We start from the raw sequence: 19759 nt of genomic DNA on the forward strand, positions 1-19759 counted from the left end.
ACTGAACAGGTGATCAACTCTAAACCACTCGCACCTTTTTACTCTCTCTCTCTTTGTCATTTAAGCACACCCGTTGCTGTGGCAACCGCTCGCCCCTCGAGCCCAGCACAGATTACTTTTAAAACATTCAGTCCGTTACAATATATTAAGTTTTCAGGCTTTATATTTATTTTGCGATCATTAATAAGCCTCTCATGAACACAGCGGTGGTTGATTAGTTAATTTTAAACTCCTGCTCTGCTAGTTATTTTGGTAATGGAACCGAAACACACAGAATTGTGCAACACCTTGTAGAAACAATAATCACTGAGATTATTATTGTTGTTGGGTCATTAATTTGAAAATGTTTTGTTGACTTTTTGTTGTTGTTGTTCTGTAATAAAGTTATGAACGTTTTAAGCGATTCAGAGGAGGACGTGATGCTCTCAGCCTCCTGACTGCGTTCAGTTTGTCACTTAATGCCGAGATCGACTCAAAACCTTCCGCAATCAGCATATTGCACCCCTGCTCTAACAAAGAACAGTTCAGAAACAATATAAAATGGGGGCGGGGAAGTGATTTATTAACTGATTAAGTCGTGTTTTAGATTGTTCTTGAAAAACTAATCAGTCACGGCTGATTAGTAGGTGCACTGACGGCTGCACAGTGAACCCATTGATGTTTTACAGCAGACAGCCGCTCCCCTCTCTTGCAGGTACTCCCACTAAATCTTTTAGGGGTACGCAGTACCCTGCCGTACCCCCTTACTTTCACCCCTGATTACCAGAAAAGGGCTCTGGTATTTCCTTTCATTTTTTTATTTATAAAACCAACTATTCTTTTATTTTATAAGTACGTGCTACTTTGCATTGACCAGTTGGGTACAATTCATACATACCACAAATTTGCAATTGTAAAATGCTATAATGTGAAAATGGATATGAATACTTTTTTGCAAGGCAGTTGCGAATCCTGACTGGCTTCTTGTTACCCATCAATGCAACAATCACACTTCTCTTCTTCTCTGTCCTTATCTCCTTTCAGCAGTATTCTCCGAACATGACGATGAGCGTGTGAAGACTCAGAAAGCAGGTTTTTCTCAGTCGCTCACAAACCTGTCTTTGGGGAAATCCAGATGATGAAGCAGAGAGACACAATTTGACATCATTTAGGCCAGTGACTCATCGTTCCCCCCTCCCTGACATCCAGGCGCCCCGTTACCCCAAACCCTGCGTGGTTTCTGCCCTTGTCTCTTCTTTTCCGTTTCTTCAAAGTGGTGACTCTGCTACATTCATCAGTTCTTCCTCTTACAACTACGAGACTGTACAAAGGAAACCAACTGAATGGAGCAAGAGGGAGAACTCTTTGTATATTTACATCCGATGTGTCTGGAGCAGCATATGCACATCCAACAAATGACTGATAGAATACATTCTACTGAAGATCAATGAAAACAAACCACAGTATCCAGAATGTTGTTTTCATTTTAATTTATCTAAATGTTAAACATATTTTCAGCCTTTTTTTAAATGATAAATTCTGTTTTGTACTACAGCATAAAAGCAAACCCACCGCAGTCACAAGCCTCTTAGCCTTATTTCAGTCTTTTGCAGTTATTTAAGACACGTTTTCAACACCCGTGCTCGTCTACAGCGTTGCATCGTTTTATTTATTTGTGCTTTGAAGAAATGAGTTTGGATATTTTCTGAACTCAACCACAAATATGGCACAAATCCTTCGGTTCGTCTCACCAAAACAGGTCAAATGAGAGAAGATTACAATCAGCAATGATCCAAATTTTCATTTCAACACTCGCTCTGAATATAATTTTCTAATGACAACAATCAGTTACTATGGAAACAAAAGACTGCCACCTTTACTTTACTTTTTTTTTAATATCCACTTGACCTCTATGTAATGGATCATGTTATGCTTTGATTAATTCATTTGTAAAAGAAAAAATAATAATTTGGAAGAGCAGCAAAGATAATTGATTATAGTTTTTAGGCAATACTACTGTGCAGTCAGAAAGTTGTCACTTGCTTTCCAAGCGAGGGGACTTGGCCTCTTTCTGTATTTAGCTGAAAATCATTGCTGTGATGTAACTCATGATCTACATGCTCATAGTGTCGGGCTTTGTTCTCTGTTCACCTGCAATACAACATTTGAACAAGAGTTGGTAAAAACCTATACTGTCTTCAGTGAAAGCGACTAGAACTTGCATATATATATATTTTTTGCGGATTCTCTGACCTCTCCTGCTTTGAATATTTTGCTTCACAGTATTCCTGCGTCTACATCCTGGAACCACAGAATGCACAGTGGGTCTAATTCTCTGTATCCAGCTGAGACACGGATGAATGGCAAATGTTGATCTCAGAACGCACTGACTACTCCTGAATAATTGTCATCCGGTTAAACTGTGATTTTAATATGATTTTAAAATGTGATTTGGTACAGAAAGCTAAAAGCTTGTTTTGACTCATTTAAAAAAAACACCAAAAAAAACAATACTTTCCAGTGCCCATGATTGCCACTATGTACAAAGGTCAATATTTGTGTGAACATGCTCCTCTCCATGCTTCAACATGTACAGGTCACAAATGTAGCTCCTCTCTCTTGTATGTGTATTTGATGTAATTATTATTTGAATGTTACTCTGCAGAGAATCACTGAAGTGGGAGGAATGGACTGATAAGCCACCATCACAGCTGAAAAGAGACATTTTAATCTTTTTTTTTTTGCGTGTGTGTGCGTGCGTGTATGCGTGCGTGTGTGTTAGACTGAAGCCATAAAGTGGGAGTACAAGAAGATAAGTTTGTAAATTAGATCGCATTTCTGTTTTGTGACGCTATGTGGGACTTCGTTTGTGATGTGTTCATTTTTCTCTTTTTTATTCTTGTATTATGTTTTTGTAAATAAGCGGAGAAGTTTCATGGGTTTTGAATTTGCTGGTATAAAGCTTCTCTTCCCTTAGTCATTTGTGTCTTTTTTTTTCAATCAGTGCGTTGATGTGGCTGTAAGTGAATGTTTGCAGCTTGTTAGCAGAAATTATGTTCCTTCCAAATTGTGTCATCAAGCAACAAATCAATCAATCAAGTTTATTTGTGTAGCACATTTCAGCAGCAAGGCAGTTCAAGGTGCTTTACGTCATCATCATGTCTTGGTTTGGTCTTAATCTTGTTTTATGGTTGCTAAAACCTGAATATGCCTTAAAGGATAATTTATGTCGTCACAGATTTGCTGCTTCTCCCCTGAGAGCAGTGATGTTTGATAGAGCAGTAAGCTGACATGCAGTAGAATGTCAGTGAAAATTAACTTTGAAATAATAAACCTGGTAAGGTAAACTGATGATGGTACCACTTTAAAATACAGGTTAATGGCGACAATTAATTAACCTTGTTTCTAAATGACTCCGAATCAGGTCTTAATTTGTAAAACATAACTTAATTTTATGGGTTTAAACGATGACGTGCAAACAAATACAGATTCTACAGCATAGTGTGCAGTCGCTTTAATGAGATACAAACTATCAGAAGAGCAGAAAAGAAAACCATTTGAAAAAAGGAAAAAAAAACTATATGTGTCCTATTATAGAACTTTTAAAACCCTCAGCTGAATTAAAGTAAAACTCATAGTTTTAAAACCAGCATGATCTATTTTGATTATGGTCTCCACAAATTTTGCAGACTACATAGGAAAATCCCATAAATGTCCATCCAACAGGCCAGTTGCAAAGGAATCCTCGTGACTGCCTTGCTAATTGTGACCAGATAATAAAGATTGTCCTCTACACACAAATATCAGCTAAAAGAAAAAAACAATGACCTAAATAAATGGGCATCTGAGTCACTGCTGTGATTATGTAGCACAGTCCCATTGCTGCACAGACCTCCCTCTGCCAACTCCCATTTCTCTCTCTTACATAAGATATTGTCTCCCAGTCTTTTGTCCAGACCCTCCTGAAAGAGCTCAGTTGTCCTGTCCGTCCAGCACCGTCCACTTTCAGCTTCCCACCATGTTTGTTCAGTTATGCTTCGCTCTGCTGGCTCTCTCCTCTCTGACCACCGCATCCGATCCAGGCTGTGATGAACTGATAAAGCCTCTGCAGGACCGGAGCAAGGTAAGTGGTGCTTTGCACTGACAGTGTGAAGCAGAATTTAGCTGCATTTTGTCTAACAGGCCCCATTGACAGTTCAGTTCCTGTTCAGTCCAACAATAACATCGATTTATTTCAGTTCGGTGGGTCTGTGGTTCCATGCATTCACACAACACAAACAATTGATCTGGGTGAAGTGTTGAAATATTCAAAGATAATCTGAGTAAACGCGAGGAACAGAAGAAATTTCAGAATTTGCTGAACTCACTGCCTCACAGACTGATGCCTTTCTTGTTAAAATAATCTGGTTTGAAAAGAAAACGATGATTGTTCTCATTTTTAAACCAGATTTTTTTTTTTTTTTTTGGTGGAAGCTTTCCTGAAAAATCACCTTTCCCTATTTACATGCAGGTTTATGGAAAATGGATTTTCTATGCTGCAACATCTGACAATGAAGAAGAGCTGAACTTGAACAAAATCACCAGCAGCTCCAGGTCTAAAGTCTCACCCATACCCGATAGTGACGAATTCATCATGCACTACGTGGACAAAATGTAAGCTGTGGTCCTTTGAAAATTACTATATATTATTATAATTAGTTGATTAAACAGTGATTGTCTCCAAAGAGTATCATCTTACATCTTTAATGTTTATCTTCTTCTTATTTCTACTCAACAGTGAAGGAAACTGTGTTTATGGTAGTGCTAACTCCAGCACTTCAGGAAACTCTACCAAGGTGGTCTGTAAGTAGACAGCAGTGCTCTGCAGGCCGTAACCTACTAGAGCTGCATGACGAAAGTTTGACCGTCTGCTCTGTCTTTTACAGTTCACTTTAACTCCACTGCTTTTGTGCATGTTGGGAACTATCTGGAGACGTGCGCCGAATGTGCCCTCTGGTCAGACGAGGCTTTGACGGAGGTTAACGGGGCCGTTAGAAAAAGCAGGAACCTCTACCTCTTCAGTGAGTTTCCTGCTTTACTATTATTTTACCGCTTGAGATGATTTACTAAAAAAAAAGGAAAACGCCATTTTTTTGTAGATATTGAAATGATGTCCATTTTCTCCTTTCGTAACCTTCAGCGAAGACAGGAAAACTGGATCCGTCCGATCAAGAGACTTTGAAGAAACAGGCCAAGTGTCTCAACCTCCTTCCAGATTTCTATTTTCCAGAAACTACAAGTAAAATTGCTTCTTTGTCTCTTGTACCAAAACTGTCTGTGTTTTCTAGTATGTAATGAGTCCTGATTTCCTTTCTGTTTTAGATCTGTGTCCTGAAGAAAGTGAGCCCACCGCTGCCTCAGCAAACGCAAACGCTGAAGTACAATAAAGTTATCACCTTCATTCCCTTCATTGTTTCTGTTTCTGAAGCCTGAAATAAATCTGCTCAGATACACATTCATAGTTAGACAGAAATGCAGAAATCTCTTGTCAGGTGCAAATCCAATATTATGTTCTTGATGTATTCTGTTGATTTCCTTATGCTGCAAATGTCTAGAATGACAATATTGTTTTGGCTTTACTGTTAGAAACATCTAGAGGACATTTCAAGCATATGATTTTAATCTCTTGGAATAAGTCAGGCGATTCTTTCACCCTGCAAAATGTATTTTACTTTAAAGCATGGTCTTTAATGTGATTAAACATTTATCTTTTTTTTCCTGAAAACAACCTGTGTCCTAGTGATTCGTTTCTGCCTTCTTTCAGCATACATGTTGAATTTATTTTCACCTTCCAAGTATTTATGAAAGAAAAAAGAAGTTATAAAAATGGAAACATTGCAAATGAACATGATTAGCTTTGGATGGAAAACCCTGGAAGGGCCAAATTATGTGAAGCACTCTGTGACATAGCACATGTTATTCACACTTTGTATATGTGTTGTTTACATGTAAGCAATGCATTGGTTACATCTTCTTCTTTAAGATCCTCTGAATTGAGGGTCTGACCTGCAGTGAGTGCATTCAGTTCATCTTAATGACTTAATCAGTATTCATTTAAATGTTATGTAAGCTGAAATGTCACTCATGATCCTTTATTCCAGACTTAATTTGTCACATTAGAAAGTTTAATATGACTTTCAGGCCAAAAGATACTTCTGTTTCCACAGCTCAACAAAGGTAAGATGTAATTAAAGCCCATATTAGAGGCATAGTATTGTTTTATTTTATTTTTACTAGTGTCATTTTGCCTCCTTTACACCAACTACAAATGTGTGAATTTTAAATGGGTTTCTACAAGTTAAAAAAAAAAAAAAAAGAAATATGAGAACAACAGGTGACATGTCTAGATATCGGTATCAATTTGGAAATATTAAAGCTACTGCAGAAGCTCAGATTAAGGATTTGTTGTTTGGATCCATAACTGTGAAAACAGTCAGTAGAATATACCAGACCGTCTTCTTTGTTTCAGTGCAGCCAGTTTGAGTTAATGGGACTCAGACTGACTGAACGCACAGTTCATTAAACTCATGAAATTGATGCTCGGGTTAAAACATCGCTGACATATTGGTAATGTTGTGTTTATGCAAAGTTTAACTACATGAAATCTCATATAATGCTGCTTCCAAACAGGTACTGCTGCGTACTGGTTAAACACACTTCTGAGATGGGTATAAAAATATAGTTCCTTTTACAGAAAGGTAAAATTCAACATTTTACTACGTGACATTTTTCAAGAACAAATGAGATGTAGTCAACATGGACTAAGACTCCAGAAGCACCTGGCATTAGATCTGGTCTCTGGTGTAAACTTTAAATGATTATATCACATAGTCCCATTTCTGTACAGCCCGCCCACATCAAACCTCTCCCTCTCTCTCCGTTACGTGATTATTGTCTCCTAGTCTTAATCCTGGCCCTCCCAAAAGAGCTCAGTTGTCCTGTCCTTGCAACCGCATCCACTTGACTTCCATTCAGCTTCCCACCATGTTTGTTCAGTTTTGCTTCGCTCTGCTGGCTCTCTCCTCTCTGACTGCCGCGTCTGATCCAGGCTGTGATGAACTGATTAAACCTCTGGAGGACCGGAGCAAGGTAAGCAGGGCAGCAGCTGCAGCTCAGAATCAACAAATCATTATATCAACAACTGGATGATTTTTACCATTGGTGGGAGGCGGAGGGGGGGGGTTCTTGTGTGTCTTCCTGAAAAGTAACGTCAACACTTGTTCCTTCATCTGAACAGATTTATGGAAAATGGGTTTTACATGCTGGAGCGTCAGACAGCGAACAGAACCTGAATGCAAAAAAGATTGTGTACAGCTCCTGGGTTAAACTCGCCACCATACCTGACAGCGACGAATTCAGTATGCACTACATGGACAAAATGTATATATTCACTTGGAAATTGCTATCACATCATTTTAATAACGATGCTTTACCGAGGTAACATTTTAAAGTGTGAGCTATCTTAATTCCCTTTGGCAGTGAAGGAAAATGTGTTTGTGGGGCCCTTAACTCCAGCACTTCAGGAAATGCGACCAAGGTGATCTGTAAGTAAGATCCCTGCTTTAATGCGCTGCACCACCAACTCTCGTAGCATAAAACCATGTTTGTTGTTCTGTTTCATCTGGTCCAGTTTACTATAACTCCACCACATACGAGCATATCGGGCGCTTTTTGGAGACGTGCGCCGACTGCGTCCTGTGGATGGACGACGCGGTGGCCGAGGTGAACGGGGAGACGAGAAAAAGCAAAAACCTCTACATCTTCAGTGAGTTCCAGGTTTATTTGTTCAACAATTACAATCCAAAGAAAAACAAAACAAAAAGCCAACAGATTTAGTAGTTATTTTTAAATTGTAATAATGTTCAACTTCTCCTTTCACAAATATCAGCAAAGACGGGGAAACTGGACAGCTCCGACATGGAGGTTTTTAAGAAACAGGCCAAGTGTCTGAACCTCTTACCTGATTTCTATTTTCTGGAGACCACTGGTAAGATTCGGTCTTTCTGTCTGCACTTGGCTGTCTGCGGTATTTAGTACTTACCATAACTTGCCTTCCCTTGTGTTTCAGACCTTTGTCATGAGGAAAGGGAACCTACCACTGCACCTACAGAGGGAAACACGGAAGAACAATAGAAGAACACAAGTTACCGTCTGCTTTCCGCCTCCGCGCCTGCTGTTCCTGAACTCTCTGGATCTAATCACTATTCACATGCGATTTCCTAGTTAACTCTCTGAAGCATAACTTGTTTTAATTGTTTGGAAATAAACTATGTAGTCTGCTGCAAACCATTCGCTGCTGTCTGTTTACTGTACTTCGAGATAAACCTTGGCGATGCATGTAAAACAGAAGTTATTATGCTGATATATTTTCTTTTGCGGTAAAGAAGCCGTGAGTGGTACCTTATAGGTAGCTTATCCCTCCTAAGAGGAAGATTATTTTGTCAGTAGAGCTTCTGCGCAATCTGGAAATGTCTTAAATTTGATTGGACAATTTCGTAGATCTGGTATGGACAAAGAAATTTTGTGAGGACAAATTTATATTTCTTGCCTTAAATTGTCTGAACAGCATCCATCCATCCATCCATCCATCCATCCATCCATCCATCCATCCATCCATCCATCCATCCATCCATCCCTCAATCTGCTGATTGCGCAAACCTATGCGCAAGTATCGGCTGGAAATAACTTCTTAGGTTTTGCATTTACAGTTTTAAATTGGCTAAAAGTGTTAGATTCGAGTGAGAAAGAGAATGGATTTTTGACATGAGAAGCGTGGGGGAACCCTGCTTGTAACAAACTACGCTTCAAACTCTACAGTTCTGTCTGACTAAGCATGAAAGGAAGTGGCATTGTATGATACTTTGTGACAAGCCTTAATTCAAGTTTTGTCTTTTCTGTGAGCCAGGGGTTTCACGACAAGTCTATTAAGTTCAATAAGCAGATTTACAGAGCAGAAAAGGAAAGACCTGCATCTTCTGTTCTATTGCGAGAAAAGAGATAAAAGAGAAAAAACAACATGTAATCTCTCCACTGACTTCCCATTCACTGTGGGGATTTTTTGTAAAAATGTCTTTCAGTATCTTTATCCTTCCAACTTTTGCCTTCCTTTCACACCTTTCACACTCCACTTAGCCAGATATGCCAAGATGTGCACAAACAATATCCTTTTGATGGCAGAACTGCAACTTGTTGGACAATTTATTCATACAAGATTAGTCAGCAAGACTGAGTTGTGCGCTACAAAAAAAAAGGTAAGAAAGAACTGTCAAAACAGCAGTTTGTGCTTTACAAGATATAATGCTTACAAACAGAGCTTTGTAGTAAAGTTAGAGTTTAAATTTCAAAGCAGATTCTCATTGTTGGCACGAACAAGAGTCCTGAGATGCAGAAAACATATAGATATATAATATTCTAAGATAACAAAGCCGTCACAAGATCAGAAAACTTCTCCATCTTGGTTCTAATTTTAAGGATCGTGGCCTGAATGCAAAGCAATTTGTTGTTCCCTTTTTGCTTTCCCTCTCTCCCCGTGCCAAGCCAGCCGTGTCGACCCTTTCAGAAATGAAAAGCGCTTCGCATCGAGAAAATTCTGCTCATCTGCACTGTGCTTTGTTTTTGCGTTTCATCAGAAACAGAATAATAAAGAATAAATCAGAAAAGTTGGTCAGTTTTTCTTTCATTTTTTCAACAGTTTAAAAGATTTAAATTTTTTTTTTGCTAGGAACAGAAGAAATGAAGCCAGAGTGGGGGGGGGTCCATGCGCTTGTGTCTCTGTGTATGTGAAAGTGCCTGACACTTTGTGCGACATTCTGCTCACACACTGAGACATGCGGGGGTCCTGCTATTCACACTTTGCCAGCTGCTTGTTATGTAACAAGATCAATAGGACTCAAACTCCTGCTGAGTGAAGGCGAAAAGTTAAACATTCGTTTCCCACAGAGACCAAAGCACGTGTACTCAGCTGTGCATCTGTGTGATACTGTGTTTCGGGAACAGCATTTGTTTTATTATTATTATTATTTTTATTATTTTATTAAGAAGTTAAAACAGACATCACCTCTTTCATGGGATCTTGGGGTGCATAAGGACAAGCAGAGAGGGGGGGGGGAGGAAAAAAATGAACATCTTTGGGTACAAAGCTCCCATCTTGTGTGTGTGGCCCAGCCCCCTGTTAGAAGGCGTCCCTCGGTTCCTTTGAGGGGTCTGTAGCTGGCAGCAGGATCCCTGACATCAGTGTTGCTCCCCGGCTGCCTGCTGTCTCCAACCATGGCCGCACAGCTGGTTGTAGCTCTGCTGGCTTTCACCTCCCTGAGCGCCGCCGCGTCCGAGTTGGACTGCAAGGAGCTGGTGAAGCCTCTGGTGCTGGACAGCCACAGCCCTGTGAGTATGTCTGACATGGCTCGCTAGGAGATCATGACATGAGTGAAGAGCCTCCAAACAACCGACTGCTGACCGTTTGCTCTGATTAAAGGACTCGGACATTTATTGGGAGGTTTATTGGGGAGGTTACAGCTGACACACACACAGAGAAAGAGGATTTTCAATAACTCATTTGAATCAGGAGTGATTTTTATTGAAGATAATAACATGCAACATTGTGCTTCATATTCTGTTATAAAAGCAGACATTACAAATAACATAGCTACTTCAAGCAAAATGTAGCTTCAAGTTTCTGACTGTTAAATTCTGCCACAGATACAGTTTTGCATTAGCCTGCATCACGGCATCTCGTACTATTTACTTTTCCGAGGAAGGATCTATTATGATGTCAAAAATCTTTTAATCTCTCTCTTTTTTTTTTTTACTTAATCACTCTTTTATTCTATTATTCTCAATGGAAACTTCAGTTTCAAGGATATATGTCAGTCCACTGTTTTAAACTTTCTAGTTCTTTTGTTATTGTTTTCTTTCCCTCTCTTTCCCAGGTCACAGTGTATCGTTTGGGGTTTAAAGTAACAGAAATGATTGTTTTTGCACCTGTAAAGCCCAACAGGTATTGCAGACATAGCAACTACAGCAGCATTGTGAAACAAACAATAAGATAAGTGAGTTAAGACAGAAATGCAATAAATAAAATTATTATACGAGAGTAATCACGCTGTTAGAATTTAGTTAGTAAAAGAGGGTGCAACCAAACCCCTTCAAAAATCGCGGCAATAACTCGCTTATAAATAAAGAAAGCGGGTTAGATCTGAGTCAAAGGTGCAGTGGCTGTATGTGTGCAGATCTATGGAAAGTGGGTGCTCCATGTCGGCTCCTGGGACAAGCACGACCTGAAGACCGACCTGCTGTCGGTGCACAGCTCCTGGGTGGAGCTGTCCCCCACCTCCGACAGCGGAGTCATCTCCCTGTACTGGGCCGACCGTCTGTAAGAGCTCTGCTGAACGTCGATGGCCTTATCGGATAGTCATACGAGTTACTCGTGGTTTATGATCTCCTGTGTGATTTTTGTCGTTTTTCATCACAGTAGCGAAGAGAAGTGCCTTCAGGGTGCAGCAAATGTCTCCATATCGGGAATAACAAGCCACACCACTTGTATGTATTTTTTTTTTTGTTTTGGAAACGTTGTCTTGCTGACTCGTTTGTATGCGGGTGTGTCGTGCTCACGGACCCACATTTAAATGTTTAGGTGGATTTTTACAAGTACAAATTGTACAAACAATTTCTCCCATGTTTCCCAGTTATAATCAACGGTCACACTTCCTATCACGATGGGAAATATTACGAGACGTGCAGCGACTGCCTCCTGTCTGAGGACACCACCCTACTGCCTGATGGGAAATCAAAAGGCCGATACCTGTTTCTGTTCAGTGAGACAGTTTACCTATCCTCTCTACCGAGCCGTTTAACAGAAACGCAGCGTGTTTTTTGGGGGGGTTACAATGTGACACGTCTCCTTTCTTTAAAGCTCGGACCGGAGCTCTGGAGCCATCTGAGCTGGAAACCTTCAAAAAGCAAGCGGAATGCCTCGGATTTCTCCCAGAGTATCACTTCGTAAGCACAGGTCAGCCATTTTTTTTTTCCCTATCCCGAGACCTCAAACGAGGATGAGACTCAGAGGAAACAGTTAATTATTTTGTGATTATTTTCTCCTTGTTTTTCTCTTTTTTTTTCTTTCATTCTTTCTTTCTTTCTTTTTCAGATCTGTGTCCAGACGACAGGGGGGGGAGCACACCACCTGCTGGTAGGAACACAGAGACGGGTCAAGCCGAGAATCGGCCAGCTGAGGATTAAAGCCCAGAGTCGTCCCGGCTCTGCGGGGAGCCTCCATGGATCCAGTTTAACATTCACTAAACTGCATGATCGTGTTGCAGTAGATCAACTCGCTGTAGTTTAGCCTGAACAATTAAATCTCATTAAAACTGATTTAATTTGTGTTATTTTTTTTTTCCTGGTTGATGTATTTGTCGGTGAATAAAAGCAGTTTTTAATCCCCCTGAATGATGTTCTGGCAAATTATTATTATTATTATTATTATTATTATTATTATTATTATTATTATTATTATTTTATTTTATTTTCCATTCTTCACAGCCTGGTCATTTTGTGCAGAGTTCCCTACTCAATAAAACTAATGCGACACAGACTGTCGCCGGGTAACACCCAGCGGGAGAGAGAAAGATGCCCCAGCAAGACAATTGCCTTTTCCTCTGCTGATGCAAAAACTCAGTCCGATCCTTTATTTGGACATTTGAAAGGTTGTGGCTCTCTGCCGGAGTTCATTCAGGAGCCGAGGCGTTTGCAACAGAGGACCATTGAGCCGCTCTTTCAGAGCCGTCCAAAAGAAATCTGCATGTTTCCGAGTGGTTCCTGGAAAAGACTTTGCAGGAGCGTTTGAGCGTTCAACGCCCTCCACCCTCCCTCCTCCCTTGTTTTTAGCACTTACACAACAACTTTTTTTTTTTTTTTTTTTGTCTGAAAGCCTGGAGGTGAAATGAGTCGGCATCAGAAGGTTTCTGTTGCAGGATCAGTAACATCTGTCTGACCATGGCTCTGTCTGCCGTTGGCTTTCTGCTGACCCTCGTTTCCCTGAGCGCAGCGTCTGCTCCGGACTGCCGGGATCTGGTCCAGCCTTACATGCCAGAGGAGCCAGAGCAGGTGAGTCCTGCTCATTTTTTTTTTTTTTTGTCTCCTCTCCAAATTGTTATTATGATTATTTTTAGACGGTTTCAGAGAATCATTTAGCTCGTGTGTGTTTCTTTCACACTTTTGGCTGAAGTTATTTGGAAAATGGATTTATGTGATGGGAGCAGGCGATCCAGTGACGTACCACAAAGCCCTGGAGTACATGAAAAGTTCGTGGATTGAGCTGCAGCCCACCGCCGACAACCTGACTGTGACCCTGCGATGGGGGGACTACTGCTTGTAAGTCTAGTCACTAACTTTTATCACGTTTCTTGGGATTTTATGTACATTTTAATTTTATGTTAACCAAGTTTGCCTTGCAATTGTTAAGTGGAAATTAAAAAAATATGTTTTTTCTCTGTTTTTGTAGTGCATGTGTATTCAACACATCTGATTCAAAGTGGTCATGTAAACATCTTTTACTGCAGATGTTGGTCTTCTGGAGCATCTCTCCTCATTTTTTGTTTTTCACTTTTGACATTTTCCATGTATTTTCGCATATTGTGGTTTGAATGAAAAGCTAGGTGGCTCAAACAAATAGATACTTTATCTAAACCATTCCATTCAAGTTTGAAACATCTTGACCCTTTTTTTTTTTACCTCAATTGAGGTAAAAAAAAAAAAAAACCTGCATTTAGCTTCATTCATTTCATCTCTGACCAGCCTCATAAAACTTGTATTGTTTTTCAGTCACCGTTGCATCTTTGGGAAAGTAAATGCAACCGTCTCTGGACTCACTGCCACATTTCGCAGTACGTCAACCACAAACATCTGTCCTCCATTTTACCTCCAAAACAAAAAACATCTGCCTCCAACAGATTACGGCCTTTCACGATAAGTTCAACTTTTTCTTGCACTCTCAGAAAACCTGTCGGACCACAAAGGACACCTCCTGCAGACCTGTTCCGACTGCCTTCTGTGGACGGACACTTTTCGTAACGTGGACGTCACAGGCAGATACATCATGCAGTTTAGTAAGAGCCGCCGTCCTCTGCACATCTCTGTAAAATATTGAAATATACATGCATATTTTACATTTATTCCTTTTTTGCGCAGCAAGGACTGGAAAAATACATCCCACAGATGTAGAACATTTTAGGAAGCAAGCAGAGTGTCTGAACTTCCCAGAGAACTTCCACAGCTACGACACCACAGCAGGTCAGTGCAGAAACCACCACAAGGTCTTAGACCTGGAAATTAAGAATTCAGACACGAGTGGCTGTTGGTTCTCAAATGTATTGTTTATTTGATGAAGCATCATTCTTCCCTTCTTTTGTCTTACAGAATTGTGTCCCGACAAAGAAACGAAAAGTTGAGCAGCAATAAAAGAAAATGCAGAGTCACAGAGGCGAAACCCAAACATACAGTTTTATCTTTGACTCAGTCGCTGTCTTTCATTAGAGATGTTCAAACTGAGAGGTGGACGTCCACAAGCAAGTTCATTCACAGTTTAGTGAAGCTCTTTCCTAACATTATTTTTCCACTAATTACCTAAAGGTGATAAAGTTACGACATTAAACTATTCATGGAAACTGAAGGTTTGTCAAAATCCAATAATTTACTAATTTGCCTCTCAGAAGAGAAATTTTACTCTGAGGTTTGAATATGCTTGTGTTATCATCTGGCCGTATTATGTCAGTGTCATTTAAATGAACAAAAAACACTCGGAAAGTGAGGAATTAAAAAAAAAACAGGCCAGGAGCGTTACTCTTCTGATGCAGAGCCTATAATGTACAACCAAAGAAATTAAATGACTCAAATGGCATTTTTGTTGGTTTTTTCTTACATAGTTCCTGTACATAATCACACATTATCAGCATTTTTTTTATTAAATATTACATTATGTTTGCAACTTGTAATTTGTATGATACTGAAACAGATACTGATGGTTTGATTCCCTGATAGAGAAGACAAGGAAAGCAAAATCAGTGACAGAGTTATAAGGTAGATACAGTGTAAAAGCTTTCTGTATAAACCCCAAACCAAGAATTTATTTTATCCAACTTGAGCACTATTGAACTTTTTCACATGTCGTCACATCACACACACACACTTTAATGTTTTGAGATTTTATGACAGATAAAGTAGTGCATAAGTGTAAAGTGGAAGGGTGGTTTTCTCTCTTACACATATAAAGGGTTCGACCCCCTTAACTCTGACACCCTCAAATAGTAAACAGATTTCACCTGAGTATGATTATTTTCAGCAGAACCACAGCTGCTCTGTGAACATCGTAGTCCAATCCATCATACAAAAATGTTAAAAGTACGAAACAACTGCAAACCGTCAGCTAACATCGGTTTGCAGAGTTACCATGTAGAGTCCGTCAGCTCATGGTAAGTCAGGAGGGAGTTACTGAGAGCTGCAGATCCACAGCTCAGATGGAAAGAAAATGCTGGTTATTTGCCATGTGCTCTGAAACTTTTGCCTCAAGAAAAAACAACATTGTAGTAGAAAGGCTAAAGAAGTCCTGCTTAAAGTTTGTTACAAGTCATGCAGGGAAACAATGAGCATGCCGTCATAAAAGGAACTTTTTTTTTTTCCATTTACAAAGTGTACAGTGCAAACCTCATCCCCAGGGAGTAACAAGGTGGCAGCATCATTCTGCAGGGAGGCTTTTCATCATAAGGGCTGGAGAAGCTAAACAGTGTTGATGAGAAAGAAGATGGATGGAGTTAAATACAGGTTAACCCCGAAATCCAGCCAGAGATAGAATAGATGGGTTTGTATGAATGCAGGGAGATAAGACTAAATGGTCCAGTCAAAGTCTGGACCTGAGGATTGGGGAGAGGTGCTCTGCGCAGATTTTCTCCATCCAAGGTTTTTTTTTTTTTTAGCTTGATCTGGTTTGCAAAGAAGAATGGGCAAAAGTTTCACCCTCTTGACAAACAAAGCCAGTAGACACATACTCTCTTTCAGATTTGATGTTTTTCCAGACTTTTGACTCTGAGGAGATGGAAAGAAAGAATGTTTCACTTTACAGCTTCATCTATTTTACTGAAACCACACATCCTTTTCCTTCCAGTTCCAAGTTATGCACCACTTTGCGTTACACGAAACTCCCAGAATGACACATTAAATACTGCTGGAACGTGATGAAATGTTAAAAAGTTAAAAAGGCTATGAAAACTTTTGTGAAAGTTTGCATTATTTCTCAGAAACAGGCTCCTTAAGTCACCAGCTTGTTATACTGGCCACTGTACACACCCTCCATCTTGCAGGATCTGCTGCTCGATCCACTCGTTTGCGTGCTGCGCGTGTCCATGCTGCTCCCTGCTGGTGCCAGTGGCGAGCACCTGAGCACTGCAGCCACCTGCTTCTGACACTGAGAGGAGCCGTAGTAGTAGAGGAGAGGATCCAGACAGCAGCTGAGGCTGCCTATGCACACAGAGAGCAGGTACGCCTGGTAGGAACCGTCACTGGACGTGTGGCTGATCTGAACATAGTGAATCATCAGGATGATGTTTGTGGGAGCGAAGCAGACAACGAACACCAGCAGCACCACCACAGTCATCACGATTGCCCGCGTCTTCTTGGAGCGGTTCTCCAAGTTGGCTGCTGCCAGAGCCTGAACGACTCGCACATAGCAGACGGTAGTGAAGACAAGAGGTACGAAGAAGAAGACGGAGGAGTATATGGGGAAGAAGTAGAGATAGTAGGATTGCAGGGTTTCCACATCCTGCACATCATGGCAAGTGGTAATCCCAAGGTCTGATAAATGCAGCGTCTGTTCTGAGGTCAGGAGGGGGCACACTCCTCCCAGGGAGAGGAGCCACATGGCTGCACAGATGGCTGCAGCAGTCTGAGGGCTCCGCCACGTCAGGGAGTTCATGGGGTAAACCACGGCCAGGAACCGGTCCACGCTGATGCACATGACGAGCAGCACGGAGCAGTACATGTTGCAGTGGAAAGCCGCCGTCACCGCCCTACACATGAAGGACCCGTAGATCCAGTTGTTGCCATTGTAATGGTAGGCAATTTTAAAGGGGAGAAGCAGGCCAAACAGAAGGTCTGCACAAGCCAGGTTCAGCATGTAGATCACCGCAGGCTTTCTGGGACGGATTCGGTGGACGAACATCACCATGGCCAGGAGGTTGAGAGGCACGCTAATGATGAAGACCAGGACGTAAACGGTGGGGATGAACGCCGTCGCCAGGTGACCCTGGAGGAACTCTTTGGCTTCCTCAGACACGACGAGGCGCTTCTGCAAGCGATCATGCTGGTCGTGTTTCTTCAACAGTTTCTGCTCCGTCTCAGAACCTGAGCCGTCGTCATCATCACTCAAACTGTCCAAAGCAGACAGGTCAATGTATTCCATGGGTTCTTCGGTCACCAGGACAAAGCGGCCCGATAGAGTCCGAGGGAGCAACACGGAGCCTTTAGAGAGACACAAAGCAATAACGAAATAACCGTCGACCCATTTCAGGTATTCAAGTATAAATACATAAACAACTTTGAAATACTCTTTGAATTGCATCATATTGAAAGTCTGGTTTGGTTGGTGAAATGGTTACATTGTAAATGATAAAAATATATATATTTTTTAAATTTCAGATTTAATGGTACAGTGGTAATGGTAGCTTACTTCCACTTAAAGTCACTTGTATTATGCTACTGTCACTGCACTCGGATGATCTCCCACTCACTGAGAGTCTTCTAGCGCCACCTGGCTGGACCTCTGTTGAATTAGGTCAATCTCTTTAAAGGACGTAAACTCTTATTTAAGCATTGTGATTTTGTAGAAATCATTTATCATTTCGACATTAAAATTTTTGTTGTTGCAAAATTTGTCGAATAACCCAAATGTTGTTGACTTATTTGACAAAGGGGTGAATACTTTCTGCTGGTACTGCAGTAGTGGGCATCTGATGCTTTTCCACATATCATTTTTAATCTCAATTTGGCAAAAACGGTTCACGATGGTAGAACAGAAACAGATTTGCTCTCGTCACTCCTATTCAACCTGCTTGTGTCAACATTGGTTGTTAAGAGACCCCAAGATGCCAACATTCATTTAAAAATGAGGTTTAAAGAAACAGTAAGACGACTACAAGTGAACACGCCAAAGACTAAATGAAAATGGATCTCCATGTCCCATCACATTTATACCCCACATAAACAGATAGACATGGTTTATGCAAAATATAATAAGGGAATTACAGTAGACTTTGGCTGAACGTTTGAATTATATTCAAGTTTTTTTTTAACTATACAGAATGATACGGTTCTGTAGAATAATTCAAAATGGATTCTTTCACCAGAAAGTTACTTGCATTCCAGCAGTACATTATATAAAATGTGCTGTTTTTCTTGAGTTCACTTTCATTTTCAGTCCAAATTGACCAACATGGACCACAGCAGTGAATGGAAACTTGCATTTGAGGTACATAGTATTCATTTTATGGCAACGCTATTTTACAAAGAAAAATGCCATTTTGGTCAACTTGACGCATTTTAAAGGATCGCTCTATACACAAAGAATGAAAGTTTGAATGTTAAATTTGCACACATTATGCTCTCATGTCAGGTGTTTTAAAAGAAGTACTTACCATTTTCTGAGGAGTGTGCCGAGCTTTGACTTAAAGACAAAACCAGCAAGCCGAACGCTAGAGGAAACATGTTGTTGCTGTACATCCTCCAAATAGCCAGTGAACTGAAATGATCAGTTTCCCGGATGAGTTTCTAAAGTGTTTTTGTCTGTGAGCATTTAGCAAATTAGTCATGAGGATCCTCCTCCTTCTCAACTCCATAGATCTCCTCCCCTAACAAAGGAAGCATCAATATGAAACCAGAAATATTTTTCTCCTGAAATGGCAAAATCTTTAAAATGCACCATTTCCTCAATTCTTTATTATTGCAATGCCTTTATAATAAGACAACCTTGAATTAACTTTGGAAACTTAAATACCACTTTAGGTATTTAGGTCTCTTTAATCTCAACTGGATTCTCCTGGTGAAATAAAGGTTGATAAATAAAAATTATTCACAAATGTAATTTATTCTGGATATCAGTCAAAGATTGAGAAATAATTATAAAGTAATAGCAACATTAAAATAGATCTTATTAGCTTTAATGTTGAATTAAAACATTTTATTTAGACATTTTAAAAGGCACTAATAAACTGTAGAATTACACATTTTTATGTCGCAACATCACTTTTCACCTGATGGTGCTGCAGCTTTTTTCCATAATGTTCATAAAACCCTGACAGTTTCCTCAAAATGCAAAGGTTTCTGGAAGGCGTGTCTTTTACATATAAAACATGAATATCATTACAATTTCACTTTTAAAAGTACATTACATTTACAATCAAGACATAGAAAAAAAACTGGACAATAAATTGACATTTCATTTGGATGTGATCCATTAAATTAAAAGCAGACGAAACGACGAGATGTTTTGTGAAGGCACAAGTAGTTTCCTCCCAACAGTTCTCCTGCTTTCTCTTCCACGTTCATTTTCCATAAAACTTCTTGTTGAGAAGGAAGATGAGTAAATTAACATTTACTTTGGCCTTGTCAAACATCTTCATGACAGCCACGCCCTCGTACTGCAGCTGAAGAAGGTCCTGGACACAAAGTAGAAAACTTATGAATGATTTAAAGACGTTTGGCT

The 19759-nt window shown here is 40.2% G+C and overlaps 6 protein-coding genes across 7 annotated transcripts in view; 4 read left to right on the top strand and 2 right to left on the bottom strand.

Moving 5' to 3' along the window:
* ssbp2a (single stranded DNA binding protein 2a) overlaps nt 1–2955 on the top strand; it is a 66642-nt gene extending 63687 nt beyond the window's left edge. The window contains exon 17 of one of the 2 annotated variants that reach the window (XM_008418873.3): nt 1024–2955. In XM_008418873.3, coding sequence (XP_008417095.1) covers nt 1024–1056 — 33 coding nt within the window. In that variant the 3' untranslated portion in view covers nt 1057–2955. The remainder of the gene's footprint in view (nt 1–1023) is intronic. The other variant, XM_008418874.3, reaches the window with a different exon arrangement.
* Nucleotides 1–14908, top strand: part of LOC145552788 (uncharacterized) — a 176204-nt gene extending 161296 nt beyond the window's left edge. Inside the window, exons 2-7 of the mRNA XM_081610625.1 lie at nt 12996–13116; nt 13238–13383; nt 13834–13895; nt 14007–14117; nt 14200–14301; nt 14428–14908. Of these exons, the coding sequence (XP_081466751.1) occupies nt 13006–13116; nt 13238–13383; nt 13834–13895; nt 14007–14117; nt 14200–14301; nt 14428–14459 (564 nt within the window). The 5' untranslated portion in view covers nt 12996–13005 and the 3' untranslated portion in view covers nt 14460–14908. The remainder of the gene's footprint in view (nt 1–12995; nt 13117–13237; nt 13384–13833; nt 13896–14006; nt 14118–14199; nt 14302–14427) is intronic.
* Nucleotides 6936–8307, top strand: LOC103470432 (uncharacterized). The gene is made up of 6 exons (XM_008418871.3): nt 6936–7107; nt 7256–7398; nt 7498–7562; nt 7649–7783; nt 7907–8005; nt 8087–8307. The coding sequence occupies exons 1-6, from the start codon at nt 7003–7005 to the stop codon at nt 8149–8151; spliced, it is 612 nt and encodes a 203-aa protein (XP_008417093.1). The 5' UTR covers nt 6936–7002; the 3' UTR covers nt 8152–8307.
* LOC103470431 (saxitoxin and tetrodotoxin-binding protein 1-like) lies at nt 10169–12459 on the top strand. The gene is made up of 6 exons (XM_008418870.3): nt 10169–10398; nt 11244–11386; nt 11486–11553; nt 11700–11828; nt 11927–12022; nt 12161–12459. Exons 1-6 carry the CDS (start codon nt 10285–10287, stop codon nt 12250–12252), a joined length of 642 nt encoding a protein of 213 aa, XP_008417092.1. The 5' UTR covers nt 10169–10284; the 3' UTR covers nt 12253–12459.
* Nucleotides 14366–19097, bottom strand: f2r (coagulation factor II (thrombin) receptor). The gene is made up of 2 exons (XM_008418869.3): nt 18693–19097; nt 14366–17520 (listed from the first exon to the last, which is right to left on the bottom strand). Exons 1-2 carry the CDS (start codon nt 18775–18777, stop codon nt 16313–16315), a joined length of 1293 nt encoding a protein of 430 aa, XP_008417091.1. The 5' UTR covers nt 18778–19097; the 3' UTR covers nt 14366–16312.
* Nucleotides 19098–19198: 101 nt separating this feature from the next.
* Nucleotides 19199–19759, bottom strand: part of iqgap2 (IQ motif containing GTPase activating protein 2) — a 36336-nt gene continuing 35775 nt past the window's right edge. Inside the window, exon 38 of the mRNA XM_008418867.3 lies at nt 19199–19712. Within this exon, the coding sequence (XP_008417089.1) occupies nt 19599–19712 (114 nt within the window). The 3' untranslated portion in view covers nt 19199–19598. The remainder of the gene's footprint in view (nt 19713–19759) is intronic.

Source organism: Poecilia reticulata, chromosome 9, assembly GCF_904066995.2.
Source record: "Poecilia reticulata chromosome 9, P_reticulata-male-v2, whole genome shotgun sequence".
Classification (NCBI taxonomy): Eukaryota; Metazoa; Chordata; class Actinopteri; order Cyprinodontiformes; family Poeciliidae; genus Poecilia; species Poecilia reticulata.